The sequence below is a fragment of the Aspergillus ochraceoroseus genome (genome assembly GCF_002846915.1).
Source record: "Aspergillus ochraceoroseus IBT 24754 chromosome Unknown P175scaffold_1, whole genome shotgun sequence".
NCBI classification, from domain to species: domain Eukaryota; kingdom Fungi; phylum Ascomycota; class Eurotiomycetes; order Eurotiales; family Aspergillaceae; genus Aspergillus; species Aspergillus ochraceoroseus.
In genome coordinates, this window is record NW_024468476.1 from 2,849,102 (window position 1) to 2,866,351 (window position 17,250).

Sequence of the window (17,250 nt, forward strand, 5' to 3'; positions counted from 1 at the left end):
AGAAAAAGGAAAAAGAATCAAAATGTTGTGTATGGAAATTGTATATATATATATATATATATATATATGTTGTTGTTGTCGCCCCAATTATGACGTCAAAAGGAACCCTTGGATATCTACTCTGTAGAGGACATTATAGAAAGATGATATAATCAAAAAATGGATGTAAAGTCATTATATATACATTATCATTACCCGAGAAAGACTAGACGCTATACAACCTCCTGTATACTCCGCACCACCATATCAGGCGCGATCAACTTCTCCCGAATCGTCAGCGCATTCAAATAATCATTCCTATCCACCCTGCGAAACCCATCTTCTAGCGTCTTCTCGATGCCCGCGCTGAGATGCCTCCGTGCAACACGCTCCCGAGCCTCCTGTAGATCGGTATCAATAAACACCCGATAATCGCACAGCGTCGCGACATCCCGCCAATCAGTCTCGTCTAGGAGCAGATAGTTCCCTTCGAGGATGAGGATGGAGACATCGTCTGTGATGGCGATGCCATTTTCAACGGGGTCCTTGGCTTCATGGTCAAAGGATGGCGCGTATAGAGGGGGTTTGCTTTTCTCTGCGTTGGCTTCGGCATCCGCCCATTCTCGTAATCGTCGCACGAAGGCCACGAACCGCGCAGAGTCGAATGTCCACGGTGCTCCGCGGCGAAGATATGCTTCTTCACGATTCGGGAGCTGATCCAGTGTCGCCCGCGACAGGTGGAAGCCATCCATGGAGAGTAGAGCGGTCTTTATGGCAGAGGGGCCGGAATTGAGACGTCGCGTGACGGCCGTCGCGGTTGTGGTTTTGCCTGCCCCGGGAATTCCTGCAACGGCAACGATCAATCGCTTCTTAGAATGGTTTCTTGATCTAGAGCGAATCGCTTCTGCGATTGTGTCGTATTCATGGTTCATTTTGGGAGCTGGTTGAGGCGAGGTTAGCTGAGGCACATCGGAGAAGAGTTCCTCGGTGAAAGTACTAGTAGAGCTCACGTACTAATTTGCTATCTTGAAACCAAATAGGCTTATTGGAAAGGTATAAAACAGTGCAGGGGAAATCCAGACACTTATATCACCCGTGAAGAGGCGTCGGTTCACTGTGCTCCGTTTTGGCGGTGGCCATGACATGACGCACCAGTTGAATGTTAACTATCTGATAGTTATTGCGATTGAGATAGTTTCCTATCCGATGAACGTGTTCTCTTGCTTTGTGAATGCTCGTCTTGCATCTTGCTCCAACCCAGGTTACTCTGGTATATCCGCGGGAGCTCCTTTATAGGGGAAGACTTCCGATCGCAGAAGATCGGTATTTCCTTCCAGCTATCAACCCCCATATTCAGGATTTTAGGAACTAGCAGCGTCGAGAGGACAGGCTAGGAATTCATATCTTATCGGAATTCTAGGGGTTATCTATGCACTTTCCCTGGTACGAATAAAATATTTGAAACGCAAGCCTCACACACAACGTAGGTATTTCACCAGGCTCTCATCCAGCCCGTTTTCTTGCCCTCCCCTTGGCCTCAATCATGTGTAATCGAGTCGTCCCCAGCAGATGGTACCTTTTTCGATCGCTTCATGGTGAGACGCAGCGGGGCTACGTAAAAACAGAGAAGTTGCTGGTCCACACAGTGTGCACATTGCGGTTTCTGCAAATCACATGCCACACCCCAAGCTTTACAAGCCCGACAGGGAAAGGCCTCCTGCGTGAGATCTTCTTGCAGCTGTTCCTGCGGCTGGGATCGGATCTTCATCTCCCCCGACGTGTGGGTTCGTGGGATTCGTTTAGTGCGCGGTGCGCTGGCGCCAGCGCTCGCTTCGAGCTTAGTGCCGCTCGAGTCCCCAGCAGCTCGCAGATTATCGGGGACTTCAGATCGACCAACGTCCCATCCCGACCAAAGCCATTTGGAAAACCGAGAAAGCATGCACGAGCCTTGCGTCTTGCTCTTTTGGATCCGGGTGTAGTTTTCGGGAGCTTCCAGGTAGGAAACCGGTCCATCAGCCATTGTGGTCGTCATCGCGTGGGAATGCATTTTGGTTTTTAGTAATACTCGGTGTTGGGAATCTAAATGGATCACACGATCACCTGGTCAGCATGTCCTCCAGAATGCAAGTCACAGCTGGACATACCACTGCTGTTCTTGTCCCTTGCCCAGAATACGAACGGATGCCATAGGTCGAGGATTAGGTCGGATGGCGCCAGTCATTTCCACAGTATCAGAGTGTAGGATGGATGAAAGGGAAGATGAGAGAGAGAGAGAGAGAGAGATAGAATCTGGAGGCCCCTTTTTGCGGAACAGAGCAAGCAAAGAGATGTTTTTACACAGGAAAGCGCGGCAAGGAGATCGGACGAGAACCGAGAATAAATGAAAGAGCACCCAGAAGTGGAGGGCAAGAAATCCAGGGTAACAGGTAATGCTTCGAGTCAAGATCATGGGAAATGCCAGCGCACACACAGACCTCCAACTTAGGCAGCTAAAGATTCAATAGTTATTCACATGAAGTCGCTCTGGAGACAACACATCAAGATTAGAACGCTGGAGACCCGGTCGAATGGGATGCATCGACACGCAGCCTGTCACCACTCTCTTGATCTGCCCGCATCTGATTTTATTTCGGCCTCTTCGTACTAGAGTCACTCGGAATATCGGGCAGACTTTAATCTCGGGGGATGTGTATGATTTAGGAGGCCTCCAAGTTGGCGACAGAGCCCCGTGGGCCACTTGGGCACTCTCCAAGATGGCCAGGTCGGGGCCTATTGGATGTGACAACTCCCGCCGTGGGGGCCTAAAACATCCAAGGCCAACAGATCTGCTGTGAGTGTGTGATTTCCAGGGTTATCCCGTCGGATAGATCAAGGAATTCAGTCTTGGAGAGTGCCTGCCTTGCCCGGGAATGACGGGGATGGAACCCGCCAATTGATAGGACCCCGATGTGGGCTCGACGTTGGAAGAACCTTGGGAAGTATCTTGAGGTGGCGGCTGGGACACTTTGGGGTAATCTAACGCACACACAGAAAAAAACCAAAAAAAAACCTATACATTAAAAAGATTCCACTGACTCCAAATTCGGGATTCTCTCAAGTCTGACTATCAGCTTCCCGAAAAGGATGCTGGTTAAAAATAACGCTTCCAATAACCTCGTCCACATTCCTTGTTACACATCACAACGGGAGTATACTAACATTACACAGTATACGGCATGTCGGGCCATATTTCTATCCGCTCGTCGTTTATGCTACCCCAAGTTCAATAGCCTATTCAGATACACACAGGAATGGACAGTTCTTATACACATTTTCGGACCTGGGAAGAGGAAATTATGGCTTCCCCTTCCAAGCGTTATCAATGAACTCCTTGACCTGAACAAGTTTTAGATCCGGGAATTTGGAGTTCGAGCGAATCCCAGCTGGAAAGTCAAAGACTTGGGCAATGGTCAGCCTGCTCACTAGAGCGGTTGTTTCTCGCAGCTCCTCTTGGGTATATTCTAACCCTTCAGGCATCGGAGGAACAGTGACATTTCCTTCTTTGATCTGCTCTGGACTGTCATGAACGACCCGGAACTTCTTGCCTAGTAGATCTCAGCAGACTGCCAATATGAGGGAACCATCCAACGGAGCAAGCCCTGACCTCGAACCTGCTCTCCTAGTTCTATAAGCTGGTTATAGGTGATATCATCCCCCACGATGACACTGAACTCAGGCCACTCTTCGACATGGAGCAGTCTTGCAATAAACGCGGCCATGTCATAGGTATATGTCATGCCTATTACGTCGTTTCCATCCCCCGGGATCGCAGCGTGACCGCTAGCGATGTCGATTCCAAAGGTAAAGGGTTGTAGGTTCGTGCGAACATGTGGCATTCCCCAGTAATCCATAAAGAAGCCGGGGATTACCCGGGTATACTTCAAGTTTCCATTCTGGAGCAACTTGGCGGCGTCGATGAAATACTTAACGCCGGGGTCGATAGGTAGGAGGCTGCGGTTGAAAATTTTAGGGATGTTGGCCTGCCATATAACATGAAATGTAATACAGATCAGTCAACTTACTCTTCCGTCTGAATGTAAGAGTATTCACTTGGGATAAATCTCCTCGTAGGGATGGATTTCTCTGCCGCTTTAATGAGATTCAACTGAGATTCACTAGTCTCGTCGGAGTACAGCGAAATTGCCGACACGACGGTGTCTATCTCGTACTGTTCTAGCGTTCTGACGAGAGCAGAAACATCCCTGTAATCTACCTCGACTTGTTGCAATCTCTCGGGGATTGGACTTGTGGTCGCCTATGACTTGGTTAGATCCTGCAGGATATCTGGGTATGTATGGTATGAGAGCGTGAGGATTGGGTTCTTTTCTTACCTTTCGAGTTAGTACAATGACTTGGTGTTTAGATTCCTGGAGTAGGACATTGACAATCGTCCGGCCCACCCCCCCGGTACCTCCTGCAACTGCAATAACAGCCATGTTAAGAGCGCCTGCAGTTGATACCTGATGTCGAGTTAGGAGATCTAGATCTTGCAAGTAGTGTAGAAGTACTAATTTTGAGTGATGGTCACCCCGCTTTCCTGATGTGGATGTGGATAGAGCCTCAGGCCAACCATTGTTCAAAAGTACGAGAAATCTGTTCGAACTGCTGCTAAGTACTAGGTATCAGGTAGGTAAGAGGCATCCTATTTCCAAATTGAATATCAAGCTCTACACACCTGGTGATATCCTACTTACCATTACGGGAGAAAAGCCAGAAAACAAAATATGTGGTGAATACTGCTTTATATAACCGGCTACTAGTGCTTTATATTCTGGGAGACCATGCGTGAAACATTATAAACTGGAAGGTTGAGCCTCCATCGCTGTTGAAACTAGAATCCTTCAGCCCGAACACCAATGCGTTGAATACGTGACAAGTTGAATGAAATTGATTTTACTTCACCTCTTTCCTCTCATTGAAACACCGCATATGGATAATTTACGCTGTGGCAAACTCCTTCAGATAGACCACAAGCTTGTCGATTCCAGACTCAGGGATGGCGTTATAATTCGAGGCTCGGATTCCTGGGCCCCGTTAGTAAATAAAGCTTGCGGGGAACAATGCTTAGCGAGTGCTTGCTTACCTCCGACACTTCTGTGGCCCTTCATACCGGTGATTCCACGTTCAACGCCACCTTTCAGGAAAGCCTTCTCGGATTCGTCGATGTTGCCATTCTGAACCATGTTAGAGAATTTCTTAGTGTCAGAGTTGGAGGGGACCAGGGCATACCTTGGTTACGCGGAAGCAGACGTTCATTCTTGAGCGCGCATTTTTACCAGGAACGACACGGTAGACATCGGGGTAGGCGTCGAGAGCCTCGTAGATCTTGGCTGCCTTTCTCTCGGCAACAACTTGCTGTCCATCGACTTTATCAGGGAATGTGGCGAGCAGCTTCTTGATAACTTGGCCAGCCACGTATACGCTGCAGAAGGTATTAGAAAATGCATGAATCATGTCTCGGGCTCAGGAACATACTCAAAGATGCTCAGGGTGTTGTAGAGACTGTTGTTCTTCGCAACAGTAGAGTAGTCAAGGATAGTTGGCGCAATGGGCAATCCTAGCTTGCGGAGGATGGTAGGGGAGCATGGGGGAGACACTGGGGGAAGCAGGCTCTTGCGGATGATAACTCCTGTGATTCCTGTAAGACCAAGGTTCTTCTGACTGATAGAAGTTAGCTTGTCGCACATGATTTAGGGATGGCAGTGCTGAGGTGGTGGGGTCCCATACGCTCCGAAGTAAACAATCGAGAAGTTTTCGAAAGGAATCCGTCTCGATAGAATCGTCGAAGAAAAGTCTCCAACAACAATTGGGTCATCGTCTGACCCCTTGGATTCGAGAACCTTGGGGAAGTTGGGGTATTCGACGCCGTCAACAGTCTAGTGGTAACTCTCAGTATATATCGTAATATAGCAAAGGACAATCACCTACTTCGTTTTCACAGAGATACACCATGGCGGCCTTGGGGCTGAGCTTCCAGGTTGATTCGTCCGCAATCACACCGAATTTCCCATCATTCGCTGTCCTAGCATCACTGGCGATGTTGACGTATTCAGGGCCAAGTATCCGGGCGGCCTCTTGACTAGCCTTGAGTGACCATCTGCAAGCGCATATTAGCACCTCCAAACACCACATTCACCGGGCTCTTATACTCACGATCCAGTAACCAAGTAGTCCAATCGTAGCTCTGCATCCACTTTCTTCCGCAGCTCCTTGATCAGCTCTTCCTCAGGAACCTCACCCTGCTCTTTCAAGATCTTCTGTCTCTGCTTTTCAACCCAGATTGCCGTCAGATTGTACACTGTAGCATCGAATTGACCGGATCCTCCACCTTTGCGATTGTCAGTACACGCGGGCCCAGCGTTGGCCGACATCGGAGCTCGTACCTTGCATGATCAGAATTTCGAACTCGGGAGGGATGTTTAGGAAGGTTGTGAGATCGGCTTTCATAGTATTCAGGATATTCGCGGCCAATTCGCTGCGATGGCTGTGTTCCGCGACACCCCTACAAATGTCAAGTCAGAGCCGGTTCGCCATAAGCTATACAATGACGCATGCGCGGGGCTTACAATCCGGTGTTCTCATAGTTTTGCAGGGCCTCGGCGGCGGTAGCAAGGACATCTGCGGGGAGGGCAGCAGGGCCTGCACCCAAGTATGTGATATCTTCTCTTCTCATGGTTGCAATTTCTGAATCTTGAGCGTTTGAGAGCTGTAGAAGTGAAGGTGAGGAATTTTTTTTTTTTTTTAGAACTGCTGCCCCTCAGATGAGTCAGGAGGTGAATGCGGCATAGGAGCGGACCTCGGGTCGGAATAACCGCGGGTGCAGACCCCCACTTATATAGTATGATTCATGAGGCTATTCACATACCAGAAATCTATACAATGATGCTATATGCATATTTTGCTTTTTGGGGCATCCTTGGGTGTTGGGGAAACACTATATTCTTTTGTTGTACAGTACTGTGCTCAGTGTTGTATGCCACTCTTAGGGCACCTATTCAAGGTATATGACTGGGTAATTCCAAGACCTAGAATAAGTCGGATTGACTAGCAAATTGAATCAGAACGTTAAGAATGGTAATTATGATTATGCGAGGACAGCTCGATGGAATATATCATATGGTTCATGTCAAGTATTCTTCTTCTTCGTGCTTAGGGCTTCCTTAGATTAGACTACACTTATTTTGCAACTTCCCGGTGCTCAACAACGGCAGGCAAAACAAAAAAAAAAAAAAAAAGAAAGAAAGAAAAATGATAAAAGGCAAAGGTGGTAAACGTGTCTAAAGGGTGACTACAATCTTTTTCGCACTCACGCCCTCCTTCTGGACTTCCAGTGCCTCCTGCAGTTTCTCGAGACCCTTTCCCACAACTTCAGGCTGCGGCTCCGGGACAAAACTGCCATTCGCAAGGGCTTCACCCAGGAAATCCTGCCAGAGTTCTTTGCCAACGCCATTCTCCAGTAGTCCCTGCACCTCTACCAGCCGGTATCCGATACCCCTAGTACGACTTTTGATGGCGTATGAGATCATCGAGGAGAGAAAGTACAAAATCGTGTAGGGAGTTCCGAAGAACTTGGGCGGCTTTTGCGGCACCGGGTAACTGGCCATTGCAATGAATTTGTTACCACGCTCACATCGGTCGAGGATATCAAATAAAGCGCTGGCAGCGGTCACACCGAGAGCGACTGCTCCGGCGGTCGTTTTGCCTTTCATCGCCGTGACTATGTCGTGAACAATAGTCGGGCTGTTGTAGTCGAATACTCGAGCCGCCCCGAGTCGTTCCAGCAAGGGGAAGTTTCGCGGCGAACAAGTAGTGAAGACTTCATACCCAGCTGCCACTGCCAGCTGAACAGCGTTGAGCCCAACACTCGTCGACCCTCCCCAGATGATCACGGTCTCCCCTTTCAATTCCGGCTTGACCGGGCGCGGCGCTGCGAGATTTAATTGCTTCTCATCGAACAAACTTGCCCCAGCTGTCATGATGCCGAGGGGCAGCACAGCCGCCTTTTCATAGGGGAGACTGTCAGGGATTTTGCTGGCGGTCTGCTCGGGCACGGCAGTGTACAACTGGAACGCACTCTGGGCCTGGTCGTGGATATTTTTGCCCAGTCCCGGAGCGTAGGCTACAACTCGGTCACCCACTGCAAAACGGGTTACACTCTGGCCTACCTCCACAACTTCCCCGGCGATGTCGAAGCCTAGAGTGAAGGGGTATTCCATATGTGACACCGCCATTTTACCACGGTCCTGGATGATCCAGTCCATGGGGTTGACTGCCAGAGCGGCATTCTTGACGACAATTTGATCCGATTTTAGGCGTGGATACGGCGCCGTGGTGATTTGCAGCTCCTGTTTGCTGTTAGGGAGCTTCGCGGCTTGGTTGGCGGGAGGCATTGCAAGAATGGAGGAGTAAAATGTCGATGGATGATTTCCATGGCCTAGAATCAATCGATCCAGTCATGTTTAATAGGTTTTGGGATGAGAGGGCTCAGCCATCAAATCTCGAATTGTCATCGAATTGTCATCGAATTGTCACCGTCTTAAATCCGGGATTTATTATCCCCATCTCCTTCCATCATTCCGGATAGCGCCTTTACCGGGACGAGAGCATCATTCTCGTACTGGGGCTAGGCAAAATCGTACTTCACGTTCTGGAGTGCTTAAGCACCAGTCAGTCTATATCAGATCAGGTAAGGCCATAGCGGAGGGTCGGAGGGTCGGAAAACGCGCCCTGCTTTAGTCAACCCGGTAAATGATTCATGGGACGCTCGGGGATCAGGTCTTGATGGTCCAGAGTTCTCAAACGGATTCACTTTCCATGCTGAATGCAGTACAGCAGATACTATTGTTCCTGTTCCGCCACCAGGCTGCTGTGATGTCGAGACTCTATGAACAAGCAGTTCCTCCCGAGCAAGAAGGGCGAACACTACCGCCCATTAACCGGCGAAGAGACAAACCTCAATTGTCTTGCTCACTGTGCAAAAGGCGCAAGTAAGCACATTCACCCTCGCTGAATTTACGTTGTTTGACCCACCGCATAGGTTGAAATGCGACCGGGGAGTGCCATGCAGTACATGTACCCGCCGTGGTCTGTCTCTGTCCTGCACATATCCATCCTCCACGCCATTACAGAGCGGTAAAACAGTCGTTTACCCATCGACAACCTCGATGCACGATAGAGTCGCGCAGCTGGAGAAGTTGGTCATGTCGTTGAAACCCCAGACGGATGGGAAATACATACGCGGTGCGCGCAAGTCTCCGTCACATAAACATGCACACGATGAGCCACAGCTCCCACAGGCATTTGGACGGCTCAGTCTAGAAAACACAGAGACTACCTATGTCGAGAGCTCACACTGGACGGCAATAATTGATGGAGTAGGTCGATTTCTCCTTACCCGCACCGGAAGATACAGAACGCACTAAAATCCACATGAATAGATTGCTGAATTGAAGGATTATTTCGACGATGAGACTACTACTGCCAATACTGGGCATCGGAACATTGAATCAAACGTTCGAGCGCGTGCCCCGGCGTTGATTGTAGGAGATATGCAGCAGCTCGGGAGAGAGGAGATTCTGGCGACTGTTCCACCAAAAACAGAAGTGGACAGGCTTGTAACCAGATATTTCGCCTTCAACAATATAAGCTCGCGTAAATAAATAAACCCTACCTGCTTGCTCCATCTGTCGCTAACGGCTAGCATGTCCAGTGTCAATACATGGGCCAACATTTCTAGAAGAGGTATGCGCGGACCAGCTTATGTATAACGCATGCCATACTAATGAAATGCCTGTCCTGTAGTACGACGCATTCTGGGACGCACCGGAGAAAGCCTCAGACATGTGGATAGGTCTCTTGTTTGGCATAATGTGCTTAGGAGCCCTGCATCAAAAACTGGAAACACCATCCCTCGAGATACCACCGAATCGCGAATTGCTCCGTAGTATTCAAACCTACCGCGAGCGAGTCGCCCAGTGTCTGGCTCTAGCTGACTACACAAAGTGTATACCGTATACAGTCGAGACGCTTCTACACTACTTATCGATTGAATATTTCAATCTCTCCGACGGTCACACGGGCGTCTGGATTCTGCTGGGGATCACCTTGCAGATAGCCTTTCGCATGGGCTATCACCGAGATGGCTCGTATTTCCCCCGTCTGGCGCCCTTCCAAGCCGAGATGCGGCGCCGAACATGGGCAGTTCTTTTCCAACTGGACTCGCTAGCCGCAGGGCAGTTCGGTATTCCGCGAATGATCAATGCATGGAAGGCAGATACCAAGGAACCCCGGGACGTCAGCGATGATGCCCTGAGTCCCGATATGACGGAGCTGCCACCATCCAGAACCGACTCACAACCGAGTTTCATTCAGTTTGTGGTAATGAAAAATCGCCTGATATCAACGTTCACCATGGTGATTGATATCACCGGCGAGCCGAAGAAAGCTGTTTCCTACGAGGAAATCATGAAACTGGACAAAACGGTGAATGACCAGTTTCAGTCGATGCCGGCGCCCTTGCGCACGAAACCTCTGAGCAGACAGCTCCTGGACCCTCCAGATGTCATTCTAAGCAGAATATTCCTAGCCTTGTCGTACTACAAATGTTGCTGTGTTTTGCATCGAGGGTATATGCTGGCGGCTCGCACTGACGATCGGTATCAGTATTCTCGGAGGGCATGTATCGGAGCTGCCCTGGAGGTGCTGCAGATCCAGGCGACTCTGCATGAAGAATCCCAGCCGGGGAGGCGCTTCGAGCACCAACAGTGGAAGTTGGGGTCCCTCGTCAAGCACATCTTTCTTCTGGCGACGACAATCCTTTGCGTCGACCTCCGCTACAGTGTCAGCCAAGAAGAAGGTCACGGAAGTGGGATGATCGAGGATGCGATGGCCCAGCAGATTATCCCAGCCTTGGAGCTTTCCTATTCAATCTGGCTGCAGTCGAGCGACGAGTCCAGAGAAAGTCGCAAGGTTACTGAGATGCTGCGAATTGTCCTAGCAAAGGCAGCGAGGATCGACCAACGACCACCGAATGCATCAAGCGTCTGCGATTATTCCATGTCTTTCCCTACAGGCACGTATCACCTCGGGGATGGATCCTGTCAAGTTCCTAATAGTTAACTAGTCTACCAGGTGTTCCATCACTAACGCATGCCCAATATTCCTCCACCACTTCATCGATCGATTCTGCATCCTTGGGACTTGGGGGATATTCCACTGGGGTACCTGACGATGCGATTCCACTACCTCCCTGGGACAAGGTAGGTCGCTCGAAGTCTCGAAGGCTGGTGCATGGTTTCTCATTTGCAATTGCTAACCAGGTTATAGATGTGGGAGCCTGATGACTGGTTAGACACAGGTGCTATGGAAGAAATTATTCAGTCTAATGCGTGGGCTGGATTTTGAGATATCTCGAGCTCGGCTTCTTCGAACGTACTCCGTAGAGCAGCCCGCAATCGAACTCTTCCATCGACTCCTCTAACTGAATCTACAACATGGTCTTCTTCTGCTATAATGAAGGGATGAATCCCCCAGGAATATAATAATAGACTCTACGAACTCAGCTTCCGCTAAACAGACTCCCTCATGTACACGGATAGCCTGATTTGATTGCCGATATCTACTCGGAGTTTGAGAATTTCTGAACAGCTATGGCAAGACTGGAGTTGTATAGAGTGTTTTAGGGTCTAAGTTCCAACAGACTCCTGGTTAGCTTGGAAATTGAGTAGAATAGATGTATATCAAGATAGATAGGAAAGTAAATCCATGCACATTTCAGATCCTTCTCCAACCACAACACCAAAGTAGACCACTGTAGAAAACTACGGCCGTACTCCCTCACAAATCAAGAAAGGAAACGACAAGATATCCCCCGGCCGATGACCCTCCCAGTCATCAACCGACTTATCTAGCGTCCATCCAACCCGCACCTGGACATCCCGAAACCCGACCTCATTGAGCAGACCCGCAATCCACTGCCTTGGGAGGCCATGTCGCTCGACACCCTCCAATTTCGTCGGCGGGTGAAACTTGATCGCGTCGGGCCCGAAGTCCTCGAAATCCGTCAGGGCCACTCGACCCCCTGGCGCCAGACACCCGAAGAGCGTGTGCAGGAAGGCGCGTAGATCCGGAACATGGTGCATGACCAGATGCGAGAGGATCAGGTCGAACTTTCGTCGTGGACCAGTGGGGTTCTTCGTGTCGTCGGGGGGGAGTAAGGGATCCTCTGGGTCCTCGAGGAGGCGACACAGAGGGAGCACATTATTATTATTATTATTATTATTCTTATTCTTATTCTTGCTGCTACTGTCCCGGGGCTTTGCTTTGAGCATCTCGATCATGCCGTGCGCGGGATCCACGGCGACAATCTCGTGGACGAGCGGCGCGACTCGGAGGGTGAGGAGGCCAGTGCCGCATCCTACTTCGAGGACATTAAGGCCTCCTGCGGCTTCTGCTGTTGGTATCCCTGAAGTGGCTCGTTTCGATCCAGAGAGCCTCTGAATGATGGGTTCGATGGTCTCGAAGGCGCGTCGCGTGGCTTCCTGTACGGCCGGGTTCTTGTCCCAGTTTGCAGCTTCGTCGTTGAAGCGCTTGTTTCCAACAGACGTCATCGTTTTCTTAGCGAAAGGCAGCTTTGTCGATTGCAGTCTTATGGGGTTTATTGTCGAGGTTGAGGAGGAGAGGAATCAGATTCATTCTATGTGTGGTTTTCGGTAGTCGGGCTAGCAATGCGGGGGGGTTGTGACTATGATGCCATACGGATATACATGCAGGAATATTTAGCCACAAGACGATAATATCGACGCCATGCCTTTATTCGTGTCGTTCTTCGCGTTCTCCCTCTGACGTTGGGGTGTCCAGTTCCTCCAGCACCTGAGCTACACAGGCCTCACATTGGCAGGGATTGTATATTTGGGGCTTTTGGTGAAGGAATGGGATACGGCAGAGATGTGCTGGGTCCCTGCACCGACGCTGGAGCTACTGAGAGCTTGGGAGAAGGTGTTGGATGCAGTTGGTGTGCTGGCGTGGCGGTTATCTGGGGATTCGCGTTGGGGGAGAAATCTGGCAAGTAATGGGAGGAATGGAATCGAAAAACAGCAAGACTTAGCGGCAGGAGTTTTTTAATCTTTGCTGTTTTGCATCTCTAACTGTCGAGTATAATTCTCCAGCTTTGACAAAAATTAACCGAAAGAAAGAAAGGAGAAAAGAGTAGAAATGAGGGTAAGAATCGGGGCTGATGGAGATGCGACCGTTGAGCCCAAGTCACTTCGCTTCACATCACATCATCACTTCTTGACAATCCATCCACCTTCTTCTTCCTTACCTTTACTCTTGCTCTGTTTTATTCCTTCTTCTCGTGTTGTCCATCCCTGTTAATCCTCTATATAATCACAATGGGTCTCATCAGAGGAACCCTCAAACTCACTACCTACGGTGGTCTTGCTTCCCTGGGAGCTTTCTTCTGGGCGACGCGCAAAGACAACTTCGTCCCTGTATTCCCGACCGACCCCATCTTCCAAAGCGCATTTTACCGCAAGTTCAATCCCGAGGAGAACCCCGTGCTTCACGATCTGTGTATTCGCCGCGTCCCTCTCTCTGAAATCAACCCGTCTCTACTGGAGAAGAAGGGCAAGCTCCTCGAGGCCTTTTGCGCCGGTGTCTGGAGTGGCTGGGGTACGCCTCCCCCCTCCCCATACTACAAAGTGTCCCAAGTTTAAAACGAACAGACGAAAGAAAGACACTAACCCTGGGTAATGGTCTACAGGCTACGCCTTCCAACGTGCTTACCTAGCTCGCAAATATCAAGGCCCCGAAACCTCCTCCCACCTCTGGACACCGAACGAGCTCCGCACCTCAAGCTACGACGTCGGCACTGTGGTCACGGACCACTTCGAGGTTGTCGAGAAGACCCCCGAGCGTATCCTGATCCGCTGTGGCGACTCCCCCCGCCGCCAGGGTGTCCGCCAATCCGATGGATTATTCGAGATTTCGGCTGTGGTCAAGCCCGACGAAGGGGTTGCTGAGCTGGGATTGAAAAGCGTTTTTTATCGCGGTTTAGGCAAGGCGGATGGCCCGCCTATGCCACCGCATATTGCCTGGTTGCATCAACAGTACACGAAGCTGTTGTCCGAGACGGCGCTGGCGAATATTTACCGTTAGAGACGGGGATATGTTCTATGATTTTATCGGGATTGCGGCTAGAGCGAGCGAGCGAGCAGGGGATGCAGATGTATTTATGGCTGTATATAGGTATCGGAAATGGACGGACTATACTAATCGAATCTTGTGCTTTTGTTTATGACCAGCGTCTTCACTCTCGGATTTTATCCAGGTTCATCCCGTTGGCACCTGGTGATATGGTTAGAGACGTTCATCTCCCTCACGACCGGAATACGAAAAAAAAAAAAAAAAAAACTCACCCTCACTTATCTGTATTCGTATATACAAGATAGTTGGACCCGGAATGCGATACTAGTCCAAACTGCCGAACAAACAACTAGCCTGAAGTTGACTCTCAGGACGGCAACCCGGCAATATGAACGAGATCAACTCGCCTCGACTTGAAAATTGCGGTGAAACATCTCCAACCGGATCTGGTCCAGCAATATGACAGGGCAGTTCACGCTTTGAGCCTAGATAGTAAAGATCAGGTTCGATGCATACATCCGCTAAAGGGAATCCTGCATAGATGGTGTGTGGATATTGCCTCTCCTGGCGAACTATCACCGCGAGGACTTGGATCTGGCAAATGCAAGGATGCCTTTCAGCCACCACAGCGGGGAGGGAGGTACTAATACCTGTCACAACTCAATTCCCAAAGTTAAAAGACATTCTAAAAACAAAGAGGCACGGAAGCTGTCATTCTGAGCAAGGGGTGCTGAAACTACTGAAGCTTTGTCCGTGCATACAGATTTCTATACACACACCTAGATTGCACACAAGAAGAAGAAGAAGAAGAAGAAGAAGAAATATGACCTATCAACAAAAACGCCAAACCTCACACCCATACCACCATCTCTCCGCGATCAGAATACGCAGTGATGAGAAACTTTCATGACTCCGTCTGGATGGGGAGCACAGCCTCGATCACCGACTCCATCCCAGGACTGCCACTCCAAATTCCGCGGATCTCGAGACCAGCTGCGTGGAGAAGCTCGGTCCACTGTTGCTTGGATCTCTCGGTTCCGGACCCGATACTCATCATTTGGATGTCGAGAGCCGACTGGAGCAGTCCTGCATTGGTATCCGGTAGGACGAAGTCCGCGATGAGGATGCGCGACCGGGTTGAATCCATTGCGGACACGGTGTTTCGGAGGATCTGAAGGCACACACGGTCTGGCCAGTCGTGGAAAATCGCCCGGAAGTAGTATGTGCGGGCCCCTACGAGCTCTTTGTTAGCATTTTCTCTGTATTCTGGAATTGGGAAGAGAAACCCCCCCCCCCCCCCAAACGGTGCATGGAGTTGTGATTCCTTTACCTTTGATAGGTTGTGGGTCCAGGAAGCTATATGCCATCGGCTCGATGATCTCGCTGGAACAACACCCGGCGACCACGGCAGGAAGGTCTTGTAGAACCAGTCTGCCCTTGAGATCTGGATACCTCTCCCGGAACCGGATCAGGTCGTGGCCCTGATTGCCGCCCACGTCCACCACAAGCACCTCGTCCTCCTGGGTCGCGCTTGGTTCTCCCAGTCGCTCGACCGGGTAGACATCGAACCAGTTCGGTTTCCCCTGTCGTCGACTGGACATGTATGAATTGAACAGAACCTGCTGGTGCCGGTGCTCGGCAAGCCATTCGAATTGGCTTTGCCCCACGGCCCAACACATGGGAGACTGTGCGTACTCCTGGGGGGTGGCATAGTTGTGTTCGCGGAAGTACTCGGGGAGTTTCGCCAGGGTGGGCATTGTCAAGTCATATCTGCGTGGGTGAGGATTGGCATTATACAGCAGGAGGGGGGGGGGGGGGGGGGGGGAGCCACAGGTGAACGCACATGCACCGTATTCCATCTCTTCCAATTGGCTGTGTGAGGATCGCTGTTTTGCTCGTAGGCTGATATACCTCTGGTTCGGGGCTGCTGCACAGGCCCAGGGCGGTCATGACGCGCATCAAACGCACTAGGGGAACAGTCCGTCAGTCATTTAGACAGGCAGGTAACTCTATGGAGAGGAGATGCAGAACAGACGCAGTACTGACCGATCAAGGCTCTCTCGGCATTGGTAGATGCCGATAGCTCTGAGGCTGACAGGCCACGCATTGGATGGTCGACCAAAATCTGGAAGATCCCGAGGTCCATGACAAGGCGAAGAGCGGCATTTTGCGGCGGCTGTAGGAAAGAGTGTCAGTCAGACCACGGAAAATACGAGAGAACAATATGGACGCAGACCTGGTAGATCAGCCTCAGAACCGTCTCCGTGGGGGTCTCAACCGCTAGTCTTAGCTGGTCGATGAGATTCAGGAGCCGGAAATGCGACTGCAACGACGGGCCAGTGCTGGTTTCTTCAACTGCCGCCTGTTTGATGTCTTCCACGAGGGAGAGCAGACTGGGCGTTCCGGATGAAGACTCCATATTTTCCACGTCCCTTCGGCAACAAGAATGTGCCCTAAAATGATATAGACAGCTGGGTTGCTTAAGATACAGGAAGTGGAGGGGCGAATTGACGAAATAAATACTGTGGCCAACGTGTCGCTTCGCGTTTGTATGGTGGTGGAAGTGAATGGAGCAGTGATCTATAAAGAAAATCCAGGATGAATGAATCGTGATAACGCAATCTAGTCTGGGTAGGCTTCCAGAAGGGACCAACATCCCAACAGCAGCCAGCCAATACTCAGCCAGATGCAGCTGCAACGCCACGGATTTCCACATGGTTGGAGAGCCCAAATCTGGACATCTCTGCAGGAGATCGGAGGGTTGGATTCGCGAGTCAGGCTTTGTCCGAAGACAAGAATAGCTCCTTGACAGATCGAATCAGCTACTATTCAGTGTCCGTTGGTTTCTTGACTGGGTATAACCAAAGGATTCGTGAGCTGTCAAGCGGCACATATCCAATCGAAGTTTCCAAGGTCCGTTTGCAAGTCAACATTGAACTGTCAGTCATGTCTTCCTGCACCCTATCTCGTGCGACTGCTGTCTATTGGTAGGATTTGTGTTTCGTCACCAGCCAAGGGTAGCTAGGTAGCTTCGAATTCGTTTCTCGTTAGTTCTTTACTAGAAACCGGGTGGATGGGCTGGTAGAT

At 50.3% G+C, this 17,250-nt stretch overlaps 9 protein-coding genes across 9 annotated transcripts; 2 read left to right on the forward strand and 7 right to left on the reverse strand.

Moving 5' to 3' along the window:
* Positions 1–182: 182 nt before the first annotated feature.
* On the reverse strand, positions 183–1,070 carry P175DRAFT_041882 (phosphoribulokinase/uridine kinase family protein). The gene is made up of 2 exons (XM_040893092.1): positions 994–1,070; positions 183–919 (listed from the first exon to the last, which is right to left on the reverse strand). The coding sequence occupies exon 2, from the start codon at positions 909–911 to the stop codon at positions 213–215; it is 699 nt and encodes a 232-aa protein (XP_040755982.1). The 5' UTR covers positions 912–919; positions 994–1,070; the 3' UTR covers positions 183–212.
* Positions 1,071–1,516: 446 nt separating this feature from the next.
* P175DRAFT_0528085 (uncharacterized protein) lies at positions 1,517–1,999 on the reverse strand (the record flags this gene model as incomplete). Its single annotated transcript, XM_040899578.1, has 1 exon — positions 1,517–1,999. One exon carries the CDS (start codon positions 1,997–1,999, stop codon positions 1,517–1,519), a length of 483 nt encoding a protein of 160 aa, XP_040755983.1.
* A 1,313-nt stretch (positions 2,000–3,312) lies between these two features.
* Positions 3,313–4,454, reverse strand: P175DRAFT_0428272 (uncharacterized protein; the record flags this gene model as incomplete). The annotated part of the gene is made up of 4 exons (XM_040893296.1): positions 3,313–3,563; positions 3,623–3,969; positions 4,041–4,273; positions 4,350–4,454. 4 exons carry the CDS (start codon positions 4,452–4,454, stop codon positions 3,313–3,315), a joined length of 936 nt encoding a protein of 311 aa, XP_040755984.1.
* A 265-nt stretch (positions 4,455–4,719) lies between these two features.
* On the reverse strand, positions 4,720–6,706 carry P175DRAFT_0497715 (O-phospho-L-serine:2-oxoglutarate transaminase). The gene is made up of 9 exons (XM_040896340.1): positions 6,585–6,706; positions 6,402–6,520; positions 6,172–6,346; positions 5,947–6,115; positions 5,746–5,894; positions 5,494–5,679; positions 5,248–5,440; positions 5,102–5,192; positions 4,720–5,042 (listed from the first exon to the last, which is right to left on the reverse strand). Exons 1-9 carry the CDS (start codon positions 6,689–6,691, stop codon positions 4,957–4,959), a joined length of 1,275 nt encoding a protein of 424 aa, XP_040755985.1. The 5' UTR covers positions 6,692–6,706; the 3' UTR covers positions 4,720–4,956.
* A 518-nt stretch (positions 6,707–7,224) lies between these two features.
* P175DRAFT_0470843 (zinc-binding alcohol dehydrogenase family protein) lies at positions 7,225–8,624 on the reverse strand. The gene has a single exon (XM_040895061.1). It carries the CDS (start codon positions 8,406–8,408, stop codon positions 7,296–7,298), a length of 1,113 nt encoding a protein of 370 aa, XP_040755986.1. The 5' UTR covers positions 8,409–8,624; the 3' UTR covers positions 7,225–7,295.
* A 265-nt stretch (positions 8,625–8,889) lies between these two features.
* Positions 8,890–11,136, forward strand: P175DRAFT_0426375 (uncharacterized protein; the record flags this gene model as incomplete). Its single annotated transcript, XM_040893164.1, has 5 exons — positions 8,890–9,005; positions 9,056–9,392; positions 9,456–9,669; positions 9,728–9,759; positions 9,820–11,136. 5 exons carry the CDS (start codon positions 8,890–8,892, stop codon positions 11,134–11,136), a joined length of 2,016 nt encoding a protein of 671 aa, XP_040755987.1.
* Positions 11,137–11,837: 701 nt separating this feature from the next.
* P175DRAFT_0489706 (class I SAM-dependent DNA methyltransferase) lies at positions 11,838–12,626 on the reverse strand (the record flags this gene model as incomplete). The annotated part of the gene is made up of 1 exon (XM_040895755.1): positions 11,838–12,626. One exon carries the CDS (start codon positions 12,624–12,626, stop codon positions 11,838–11,840), a length of 789 nt encoding a protein of 262 aa, XP_040755988.1.
* A 649-nt stretch (positions 12,627–13,275) lies between these two features.
* Positions 13,276–14,316, forward strand: P175DRAFT_0497719 (uncharacterized protein). The gene is made up of 2 exons (XM_040896341.1): positions 13,276–13,689; positions 13,781–14,316. The coding sequence occupies exons 1-2, from the start codon at positions 13,410–13,412 to the stop codon at positions 14,173–14,175; spliced, it is 675 nt and encodes a 224-aa protein (XP_040755989.1). The 5' UTR covers positions 13,276–13,409; the 3' UTR covers positions 14,176–14,316.
* A 751-nt stretch (positions 14,317–15,067) lies between these two features.
* P175DRAFT_0430163 (uncharacterized protein) lies at positions 15,068–16,582 on the reverse strand (the record flags this gene model as incomplete). The annotated part of the gene is made up of 5 exons (XM_040893415.1): positions 15,068–15,396; positions 15,494–15,933; positions 16,007–16,130; positions 16,210–16,339; positions 16,400–16,582. The coding sequence occupies 5 exons, from the start codon at positions 16,580–16,582 to the stop codon at positions 15,068–15,070; spliced, it is 1,206 nt and encodes a 401-aa protein (XP_040755990.1).
* Positions 16,583–17,250: the final 668 nt, after the last annotated feature.